This window comes from Perissodus microlepis, chromosome 13 (assembly GCF_051167445.1).
Source record: "Perissodus microlepis isolate ML-2025 ecotype Zambia chromosome 13, ASM5116744v1, whole genome shotgun sequence".
Classification (NCBI taxonomy): Eukaryota; Metazoa; Chordata; class Actinopteri; order Cichliformes; family Cichlidae; genus Perissodus; species Perissodus microlepis.
This window is the reverse complement of record NC_140473.1, coordinates 29,652,006-29,663,892: the sequence shown is the minus strand read 5'-3', so window position 1 is coordinate 29,663,892 and position 11,887 is coordinate 29,652,006. Positions and strand designations below refer to the sequence as shown.

The window sequence follows — 11,887 nt, the reverse complement described above, 5'->3', positions numbered from 1 at the left end:
ACAGGTGTGCCGGCAGGAAAGAGTAATAATAACCTGCATCCTGAGGTTTGTCATGCAGGATTAAAGGAGCCAGGCTTTGTTCACACAGCTAGGATTGTATTTTACACTGACCCTGGGTCAGTATAAGTATCATACAGTTTAAACGAAGCACTGAAACTTGCACATATTTATTACAGATGCACTGAAGCTAATCGAGATATTTGCTGTCAGTCTGTGGCTGCGATTAAACACTTTACTAGAAACTTTATTAACTAGTACCTTCATCAGTCATGACAGAAGCTAATATTTCTGTGCTAACATCGTTTAACCAGTAACAGCTTTCCTCCAATATAAGCTAACGTTTACACCGTAACTTTAAGCTAGCACCACAAAGACGGTAAAACACGTAATAATATCTACAAATGCATCTTAAAGCTGTTATATTAGCACTCGGTGTATTACTAAGATAACCACATTAACATTACTGACACTCGCTGACTTTTAATAGTCATTCTATAAATGCTGTCCGTTTAAATGGTCTTACCTGTACACACTGCATATCCACCGGATTCCAGCCAGAGTGGATTCTGGAGTCTTCCCACGCTCCTGTTAGTGATCCTCCATCTGGATGGATGAGAACAACCTTCTGAACAATCTAGCAGGAGATGGCCCATATCTATGGGACTGATTTGTGCTAATAACGCCCATTGTATGGACTGATAACAGCCGAAGCGGGTGAATAAAGTCACCCAGTAGCTAGCTGTGCCATTACCCAGCATACATCACTCCCTCCATAAATGCAATAAACGATAGAAAAGTATCGTTCTACCTGTTTTTCAGGTAGTTGTTTACATTATATAATTTATTGTGTTCCGTATACGTCACTACAATGTGATTTGGAAAATGTCTAAATATACCGACAACAGGCACTTCCGCAGCAATCTCTTCAATCGGAGGAGCCTTCACGTCAATTTCCGACGTGAGGGGGGTACCCTGCGCGTCCATAAGCGAAGCAGAGGGAGCCTGACCATGCGTCACACGTTTGACGAGTTGGGAGTGAGAACGTGTTGAATTAATAGTGAATTTAGACAAAATTAAACATCTGCTACTCTAACAGCCATCTTTCTATACACACACATCCCTCTTTACAATTTAGTCACAACAAAAAGTTACTTTGACGAGGTTTAAGCATTAAAAGCTCGCTGGTCAGTCATCTCCATGTGTTCTGTCCTTGGTCTTTCTCCCATTGCTCATCTTCTTAGCTTGGCCTGGATTTACTGAAGGGCTCCTAAATGTGGATTCCATTTATGTAAAATCATACTAACTCTTCACCACAATTACATATTTTAACTGTAGGCAACACTAACTAACTGTCAGAGAGCCTGACAGATGCTTACGGCACATCAGTTGACCAATCTAGTATTTGCCAAAGCTTCACAATGACATGTTTTTGTTTTTTTTGGTTTGTTTGCATAAAAGTCAACCCGACACACTGTTATGTTGATCACTCTGGACGAGTGTTTGTTTAAGCACCACACATATGGCTTTCATGGTTTGCCAACCTGTTCGCCAACTCTCCGGTTTGTCTTCTGCACATGCTCCTGCTCACTCTGGTCTCCGGCTTGACTATATAAAAAGGAAAACCTCGTTAGGAAGATCATCACCACCTGTCCCTGCAGCCTCCCTGGCACCGCCCCCTTGAGCTCACTGCATCACTCCTCCCCTGCGGCTGAGCCAGGGACCACACCTCCACCACAGTTTGGATTTCTAAATAATATTTATTGGGTGTTTATAATTCATGTAACCATTATCAGTTACAATTACCATCAATCTGCATTTTGTTATTATTCAATTCAGAACTGCCCAGACCAGACACAGTGACATTCCACCAGAATCCCTTTGATCTCTGATCTTCTTTATGACATCAGCACACTAAAACCCTTAAAGAGGGGAAAGGTTCTCATTCTTGTCAGTCTTTCAAAGATAGTGGAAGAATTCACTAGGCAGTTAAACTACTCGAAACTTCAGTTTCTGACACAGTTGACCGTATTTTTAAAAAAATCTTTTAGTTAGTACAGAGATTTAACATCAACTTCAATTTGAAATATGAGTCTGTCAAATCCTGTTGTGTGCAACCTGAGAGCCGAGAACGAAAAACTTAACCAGCAAATCAAAGAGCTGAAAAATGAGAATAAAACTCTCAAACAACAAAGCTCTACCATACGTGACCTTAAAGTCGAGAACGCCGACCTTAAGGAGCAAAAAAGAGAGCTCATAAATGAGAACAAAATTCTCCAAAAAAACATTGAAGTTCTCTTCAAACGAAGTGGGTTCTCTAAAAACAAGAGGAAAAGAGACCTGCAACTAGAGAATGAAAAAATTCACTTCAAAATTCAAGACCTGGAATATTGGAACCAAATTCTAACGGATTTAAACAGCTCCAAAACCAAAGAGATCCAGCAACAGAAAGAGGTGATGCAGGAAATGGAGGCAGAAATCAGAGAGTTGCAAAGCAGCAAGACAGGCTTGGTTATAAAAGTGGGAGACATGGAAAAGGACAACCAGTCTTTAAGAAAGGAAAATGATGTGACGATAAAACGCATGTGTGAGCTGAAAAGGGACTTTGAAAAGGAAAAAGATGACATGCAACAGGAAATACGGGCTGTTAAAGATAAACTCCATCAGGCAAACACAGCCTTTAAAGAGTTACAAGAGAGTGAAGAAAGAAAAAGGATCATGAATGAGGAAAACAAAACAACGGACAGTGAACAGCTCAGACAGACCCTGGAACTCCAATGCGTTTCACGTGAAATTGACATATCGAGGCATAACGAACTTCTTGAACAGGACCTCCAGGAGCTTTCCAAAAGGAGTGGTGATTCTCAAAAAGAACTGAAACCACACGATGAGGGTGTGAAAGGAGAATCACGGATCTTCAAAGCCACTGAGAAAGACTCCGAACATGATTTTAATGTGACCAACAGAGAAAAGGAGTTGTTGTGCCATGAATTTGAGGCACTGAAAAGAGAGCTTGAAGAGGTCAAGAAAAATCTGTGTGATGTACAGGAAGCCTTGAAAACAGAAGACATGGCGTTGCAAACCCAAGCTCAGACTCCCAAAGTTTCACAGGAAGAACATAACAATCTGATAAACAACTACGATGTCCAAGTTGACATACTCAAACAAGAAAATAAGGCCTTAGAAAATAAGGTTAGTGACCTTACCAAAAAGATGTGGAATGGACGGGAAGCGATGAGACAAATGGAAAAGAACTTTCAAGAACAAAGGAAGCTACTCGAAAATCTCCGAGGAGAATTCGAGGAAATTTAGCACAACTACGACTTTGGCCCTCCCTATTAAACCTGGTTAACGCAGGTTCAATTCATTTGATTTAATTGGCCCAAAATGAGTGACTGCACCCAGACACTCAGTAGCAAAAAAATTACAGAGATTCAAGAGAGAAAACTGTTTCTGCATAGACTCCTATAGTACTGCAAGTCGTGTCATCACTTGGTGTCCTGCATAGAGTGCAGGTTTAAGGTATTTACCTATCTTTCAGAATTAGAAGCTATGCTGCGTCAGGGGTTATAACAGCTGTGCCCCCCCCCAACCGGTCGAGGCAGATGGCCGCCCCTCACTGAGCCTGGTTCTGCTGAAAGTTTCTTCCTGTTAAAAGGGAGTTTTTCTTTCCCACCGTCACCAAGTCTAAGGAGCTTGGAGAAAAGCGCCTGGACTTCTTTAACTTAAAGAAGTCCAGGCGCTTTTCTTTCCAAGCTCCTTAGACTACTATGGCCTTGATGACTGATAACCTTCACAGACACTGTCATCAAGGGTTTGCTCACAGGGGATCATCTGATTGTTGGGGGGTTTTCTCTCTTATATTGTATGGTCTTTACCTTACAATATAAACAGCCGAGAAGCGGCTATTTTTGCGATCCGGTGCTTTAGAAATACATCTTAGCTGAACTGAACTCCATAACATCTGGACTGAAATGCCTACACACAACGGTAGGCATTTCAATCAAGAGCTCTGTCCAAAACGTTCAATGACAAGCATCAGCACCAGGATTGTTTTTTAGCTCAGCAACAGTTCATGTTCCATACCCAGTTTTTATTGTAACTGCAACTTTGTAAGACTGGGTTGGGAGATGTTCTTGTGGTGAGCTTTTATTCACATAATTGGTTTCTTTAATAGTGAAATAAAATAAATTTGTATAACTGGAAACAGCGTTCTCATGTCTGATTATCACATTGTATTCTTTAAACCATGTAACAGAATATATAATATATATAATTTACTCATAGTAATATTAATATCTAATGTGATTGAGTTTCCTCATCTCTACTTATGTGCTGATGTGTTCACTGAGGCCATTGTATGGTCCATTTTGGCTGCATTTCCATGTTTTAAACATGAAATTTGCTTATTTAAAGGGTGTCTCATGTATCTCTTATGCAGAAATATGTGTTGCCTAGCTGGACAAATGTAGCACAGGTCTACTATTATTGGCCTAATGTATTTTAACAATCATTTCAGCATCCAGATAATCTCTTTCATCATCTCTTTCGATGAATTTAGCCTGGTTGTCATGAAATAGGCATTTGAAACAATAACTACCAGTATCTTTGAATGTGTGTGATTTCACTAATCCTACACATTCTTTGCAAGACAACTGGGTGCTTTTATGTAAAGAATGATCTGAGAACACTGAGGCTAATGAAGTAACAAGAGAAACATAGTAAGTAGTCTTTCAGTTTGCATGATCAATTTTGATTATTGTTCATTTTCATTTACCATGTCAACATGTTTTAGAGCAACGTTTTCTGATTTTGAGCTCTTTTAGGTGTACGTCATCGTCCAACACGTTCTCACTCCCAACTCGTCAAACGTGTGACGCATGGTCAGGCTCCCTCTGCTTCGCTTATGGACGCGCAGGGTACCCCCCTCGCGTCGGGAATTGACGTGAAGGCTCCTCCGATTGAAGAGATTGCCGCGGAAGTGCCTGTTGTCGGTATATTTAGACATTTTCCAAATCACATTGTAGTGACGTATACGGAACACAATAAATTATATAATGTAAACAACTACCTGAAAAACAGGTAGAACGATACTTTTCTATCGTTTATTGCATTTATGGAGGGAGTGATGTATGCTGGGTAATGGCACAGCTAGCTACTGGGTGACTTTATTCACCCGCTTCGGCTGTTATCAGTCCATACAATGGGCGTTATTAGCACAAATCAGTCCCATAGATATGGGCCATCTCCTGCTAGATTGTTCAGAAGGTTGTTCTCATCCATCCAGATGGAGGATCACTAACAGGAGCGTGGGAAGACTCCAGAATCCACTCTGGCTGGAATCCGGTGGATATGCAGTGTGTACAGGTAAGACCATTTAAACGGACAGCATTTATAGAATGACTATTAAAAGTCAGCGAGTGTCAGTAATGTTAATGTGGTTATCTTAGTAATACACCGAGTGCTAATATAACAGCTTTAAGATGCATTTGTAGATATTATTACGTGTTTTACCGTCTTTGTGGTGCTAGCTTAAAGTTACGGTGTAAACGTTAGCTTATATTGGAGGAAAGCTGTTACTGGTTAAACGATGTTAGCACAGAAATATTAGCTTCTGTCATGACTGATGAAGGTACTAGTTAATAAAGTTTCCAGTAAAGTGTTTAATCGCAGCCACAGACTGACAGCAAATATCTCGATTAGCTTCAGTGCATCTGTAATAAATATGTGCAAGTTTCAGTGCTTCGTTTAAACTGTATGATACTTATACTGACCCAGGGTCAGTGTAAAATACAATCCTAGCTGTGTGAACAAAGCCTGGCTCCTTTAATCCTGCATGACAAACCTCAGGATGCAGGTTATTATTACTCTTTCCTGCTGGCACACCTGTCACACCTGAGAGTCAGCTAGAAACGTACAGTGACGTGGACATCATGCAAAGACTGCCAGACTCTGTAATACTGCAAATGATCAGTGACTCAGGTTAACACTAAACTTTAAACGGCACCTCTGTGTCTCTGTGTGCTGAACATCTAGGATTGAGTCAGGCTGCATCAGCTGAAGCTGTTATTTGTATATATCAGTATTTTTTATTCAGGTGTGGGGAAAATACGTAAGACTGCAGTGAAGCGATGCACCAGATTAATCCCTGGCCAAAGCTATCGTACTTAAATCAGACTACTGATCCAGCCACATCAGCCTTTTGTGAGGTCTGTTTAAAGTAGACTAAAAGTGAACTGCAGGTTCCTGAGAGGTGGACTGTGAGCACAGAAACACATGTTCATACATACAGCTGCAGCAAACTTACATTAATTTTAAATAGATTTGTTACTCTGATGTCTGTCTCTGTGTTAGTCCTCTGACAGACTGGTGACCTGTCCAGGTGTGCTCTACCTATGACTACTGGGACAGGCTCTAGCCTTTTTAATAGAAATTTTCTGTTATTCTCATTTAAAGTATTTAAGTGCTTATGCATATGCTTAGTTGTGACACTGTTATAGACTGTTCAGTGAAAGTTTCTAAAACTAGATGAACTTACTTCAGCGTCAGCAGTTTGAGAAAACAACTCCCTTTACAGGTGCTGATAAGGCCAAGGGCACAAAACAGCTTAACCATTGATCCGTTAGGTTTCATAGCGAGGCACGTGAAGTGTGGTAGGATCAGTTTGTAACTTCCTCCCTCTTCCTTGGAATGCATAAAGGAGTAGGAGCACAACTTCTGCGGCAGCGCTGACATGACTGAACTGTGATGTTTGATGTGTGTTGGCGCAGTAATAAATAGCTTGATCACAGCTCTTTCTGTGTTGCAGACTTTATTTAAAAAATTCCACGACACCTCCCACCCTCCCACTGTGAACCTGAATTGAATATTCAGAAGACATTTGTTTAAATAGTTCTACAAATCTGAGCTGTTGGTGTGTCCTTGGATTGTGTGGTAATAATATTTGAGCCTGCAATCTTTCTTACTGAATCTCTACTATGAGTCATGTTACCTGAGATTAATTCTATGTTTACCTGTCAGCCTGGACGAATGTGCTGTGTGAAGGAAATTAAATTAAATCAGATCTGAACTGCTTACATTTGAGGAACCTGTTCATATTTAATTGAAATATGAACCAGTGGTTTTTTTGATTGCTGATTCCAAGAGAGTCTTTGTGGAAATCCTGTTTGGCTTTTTGTTATTTTAATTCTCTTCTCTGTTTTCCAGAACAGTTCTCCACAGTCGCTGTCCACATGGGTCAGTGGGACCAAGAAGCACTCTGCTAATGTGTGGACTCTGACCAGCAACATCCAGCAAGACCCAGACAGCGTTTTCTATCTCCCAGCTGGAGGTTTTTGTTTGTGTGTGACTGGAGAGTCAGATTTTTGTTGAGCTTCACACTTGCAGAGGTAAGTCAGTTTGCAGAGATCCCTCCCACCCGGGCTTTTATGTGCTAGATTTCTTATCTGAAAGAGTAATATTTCAGTGACTGCTGCTTATACCACAGGTTAATACACGCTACTGATCCCTGATAGGAGAATCATCAATTTTGCCAACAAAGAAGCCTGGTGGATGTTTGTTTACAGTCTGATGATGGGACATCATGCTCTGCATCTTCAAAGTTTGCCTCCTCATTATTATTCATACCCAGTAATGTGAAGTATGCTTATATCTACTATAACTGAACCAACCTGGTGCTCTTCATTTATGGAGGCTGTTGAGTCTGAATGTTGGATGTTGTGTATCTCGTGTTCTCTGGGCTTTGTTGTCCTCAGTCTTTTCGCAGGATCAGAAAACAAAACCAGGAGGCGCGTAAATGTTTCTTCTCCATGATGTTTCTTCAAATGTTTCTTCTGGATGATGATAAGACTGTGACACGGGATGCCACCTTTGGTCTTGTGATGAAGCAAAGCTCAGGAAGAAGTGTGATTAAATGGTACCCACATGTGTGCTGCTGAGAAGGATGTACAGGGGCACCTGCAGCCAAATCCAAGCTTCAGGTTAGTTGTAGTTGCAGAACGCTATAGGACTGAGACAGCTGAGGCATCAAATGTTTGATTAAACGGATGAAAAAGAGAAGTTTCTTCCCTATAATTATCACTTCTTAAAATCTGTAGCAACTTCAAGTCTGTCAGCATGCTGAGCATGCTCAGAATGTGACAATATATTTTTGTTCAATATTTAATTTCTTTCAGTTGCAATTGTTAAATGAAAAAAAAATAAAAATATATTCTTATAATTTAGCAAACTAATTTATCAAAAAAAATATACATATATCTGTATTAGTTTTAATAAATTAATTTGACACCTGTATTGAAAATACCATATTGTATTCATACAGAATCAGTATGGTATCATTGTTTGTCTGCTCACTGATTGCTGAAACTAAGAGCTACGTTGATCTGTTAAGATCTAAAGTATCCAAAGTTGAGCTCTGATGTTTCTTCACCCCTGTGTGTGATATGTGATTTCCTACATGCTGGCAGAGCAGAGCGGCAGTTTGTGCTCACAGATGGTGACGGTGTGGAGAGACGGTGGTGTTTCCTCAGAAGAACCAGCAGAGTCACTTGCTGACTGATGTTCGTCTGCACTGCACAGAGGAAATCAACTGACCAAGGTTTGTCCAGTGACGTGTTATGAAATGTATATTTGTTTTATGCTTACAGTTATGTTTTTCTTGACAGAGGCTCTGCAGAGGTTAGACAAAGCAGAGAAAATATGTGCTTTACATTTTACTGTGATTTATTGAGATATTTGTTGCCTGATGTTCAGCAGGAATGGAGAAATAGAATCAAAGGGAGATGTTTTTGCTGTTTTTGTAATGATGTAAGTAAATCTTCAATATTATTTATTTGCTTGGTTATATTAGGAGTGTTTCTGAGTGAGGGGGAGAGGAGTCATCATCCAGGTAAAGTGACGTAGAGCTACACACAGCATAGTGGCATACGTGAACTCACAAGCATTTAGTATGTCACCACGGGCACAACAGAGATTGAGCAAAGTCTTAGAGGCCCCAAATCTAACATTCACACATGAAGGAGCAAACATGGCAGATTTAATGGGAGCAGGGGAACCCCATGACTGCGTCAGAAGAGCACAGGTTGAAGAAAAAATTAGAGAGGACCTGAAGGCAGAACCTATACCTGGAGCTGAGGACTGGTTCACTGATGGATGTTGCCACAGAGACGAAGAAGGACTGAAAGCAGGATATGCGGTAGTCTGCAGAGTAGGAGAGGAGTATCAGGTCAAAGAAGCAGGAAGAATTGGGGGACAGCAGTCGGCACAGAGAGCTGAAGTGATAGCCCTAGCTCGAGCCTTGAGATTAGCTAAGAATAGGAGAGTGAACATCTACACTGACTCAGCGTATGCATTCGGAGCAGCTCATGTGGAGCTGGCTCAATGGAAAAGAGCAGGATTCAGAACAGCAACCAATGCACCTATCTGCCACAAAAGTGAAATGGAGGAACTGGAAAAGGCCTTGGCTGACCCAGATGAAGTGAGTATCATAAAATGCAAAGCGCACTCACAAGGAACCAGCATGGTGGCAAAAGGAAACCAGAAAGCAGATGAAGCCGCAAAAGAGGCGGCAGACTACAAAGGACGGAAACAAATGATACAGGTAACTGCAGAAGAGGAAGTATCCACTAACATGACGGAGGAAGTCAAACAGGCTCAGGAGGAGGCATCCCCAGAGGAAAAGGGGGTGTGGAAAAACAAAGGAGCCTGGCAGGATGGACACTTGTGGAGGGGGCCAGACGGGCGCCCCGTGTTGACAGCCAAAATGGCAAAACAGAAGGTGGAGGAGGCCCACGGACTTGCCCACGTGGGGGTAGCACAGATGGAGAGAAACTTGTGTCATTGGTGGCATCCTGAGTTGAAAGAAATGATAAGGGAAAAGGCCAGGATGTGTTTAATCTGTGGCGCACACAATCCCAAGCCAGCGGTCAAACCGGAAGTGGGCTTCACACCGTACGAGCTGCAAACTGGGAGACAGTTTCCGGCCCCTTGGACGGTGGGCTCGGTGGGACAGGACACCAGAGGGAACAGGTCTCACGCAGACTATTGGAACGAGTTAAAGGCGCTGGTGTCCAGTTTCACCAAACAGGTGGCTTGTGAAAAGCCCACAGGAGGAGGAGAGGTCCCGGACGCAAAGGCAGTGTGGCTGAAGGTCATCAAACGCAAGTGGAAGGAACCCCGTTGGACTGGTCCATACGAGGTGTCGGCTCGGACAGCTACAGCGGTTCAACTGAGAGGGAAAGGCGACGCCTGGTATCACTGGACGCAGTGCGCAGCGGCGCACGAGGACTTGGTGGGGAGAAATCAATCTCCACCCAACACAGGTGAAACTCAGAGGCAGAATAAACCCTCACACCTGTGCAACGGGCCAACCGGTGGTCTACCCGGGAGGTCGAAGAAAGAAGAGCAGCCTAGGAGGAAGTCGCCGCGCCAGCGAAAGGGAGCGGCACCAAACTGAGCATCTAAAAAGGGCTTTGAACTTTTTGCTACAACATAACTTACACACAACACCATGCCATCACAACAATCAGATACTCGTGACGAGAAAAGAGTTCAAAAGGCTATCACAATGTTCAATAATACCATAGGTTTAATGTCGATGATGTTTTTAATCACAGCTATATGTTTTTTGGTTTATTTTTTGCAGGCCGACAAGGGAAAACTGTCTGAGCACGGAGGTCAGGCCGGCCCGGCGCTGTTTGATACGCCACTTACACCACTCGTGATCCTTAGTGACTTCAGGCCGTGGGCGAGAACGAAGCGCGAGGTCTCTGGTAAAAAGGATGAGTGTCTCAGCACATACGGTAGAGTAGAATTAGATTATTTTAATTCAGTGAATATACTGCGCTGCTTCCTTTTATTGCGTCACACATTGCTTTAAGTTTTTCAGTGTCCAGTTATTTTTTACTGCTGTTTGAATTCTCTGTATGTTTGACCCTGTAGACTGTTTGATGGACTTCTTGTCTTCCTGTTTGTTACCGCCGCCTGTTTTTTAATAAAGATTTGGATTTCTGACTTCAACACAGCCTCTGCGTGTCCTCCCTTTGTGTCCTCTTCCTCTGTGAATGTGTTGCATGTGTCACAGATTCATTTTATTAACAGCTTTCCCACAGTGAGTTGCATCAGCATTCATTCACAGCACATTTCAGAAGGATTCAGATTAATACAGTGATCTTACAGTCAGAATGATCCTGACAGAGTGCCACTGTAAATCATCTTTCATCAGGTAAATTTTAAAGTTCAGTATTTCAAAGCAGGAGTTATGAAGAATCATATTGGCATTAGGACTAATAATATGTACTTACAAAGTCAAAGTTTTTTAGTTATGCTAGAATATTGGAAGACAATCAACTTTTAGTGTTTTCCGCATATTAATTATTCTGAAATAGAGACGGTGACCCTAACTGTACAGAAGCACTAAACAACTGACAATCTAACAGACATCATTGGCCTGAGCCGTCATGCACAGTGAGTCTGATCCTTTGCTGTGAGAGTCTGACAAGCATGTTTCTGGTCAGTTTGGAAGAAATAATATCACAATGTTGATCTTTCTTTCCAATATTCTTTCTCTTTTACAACATAAACTGTGATTGTTGAGAAGGAAAGGAAGGCTCAGGGTTGAGTAATCAGCATCATGGGCTCATCCGATTAGGATAAGAATAAGCAGTCATCTAATCATTCACAGGGTTCTCCTTTTATTCTCAAATCAATAAAGCAAAGAAGGAAGGAAAGAAAGACACACATGGACTGCCAATGCTGAAAGAAAACAGAGAAGTTACTCATTACCTTAAACAATACATAAAATAAGAAAAACCAGAACAGAACAGAACCTCTGCTGCCGCCCCGTGTGGGAGTGAAGAAAGAGTGAGCCTAAAGTGAATGCAGTCCTTATATA

General features: G+C 41.8%; 1 protein-coding gene across 4 annotated transcripts; it reads left to right on the top strand.

Annotated features, from left to right (window-relative positions):
- The first annotated feature begins 7,172 nt into the window (after positions 1–7,172).
- LOC146375329 (uncharacterized) lies at positions 7,173–11,013 on the top strand. Of its 4 annotated transcripts, none has more exons than XM_084948368.1 (2): positions 7,173–7,385; positions 7,484–11,013. In XM_084948368.1, the coding sequence occupies exon 2, from the start codon at positions 8,945–8,947 to the stop codon at positions 10,448–10,450; it is 1,506 nt and encodes a 501-aa protein (XP_084804494.1). In that variant the 5' UTR covers positions 7,173–7,385; positions 7,484–8,944; the 3' UTR covers positions 10,451–11,013. The 4 variants fall into 4 exon arrangements, with proteins under 4 accessions (XP_084804494.1, XP_084804495.1, XP_084804493.1 ...); XM_084948369.1 differs by having other exon boundaries at positions 7,173–8,593; positions 8,846–11,013; XM_084948367.1 differs by having other exon boundaries at positions 7,174–7,976; positions 8,468–11,013.
- Positions 11,014–11,887: the final 874 nt, after the last annotated feature.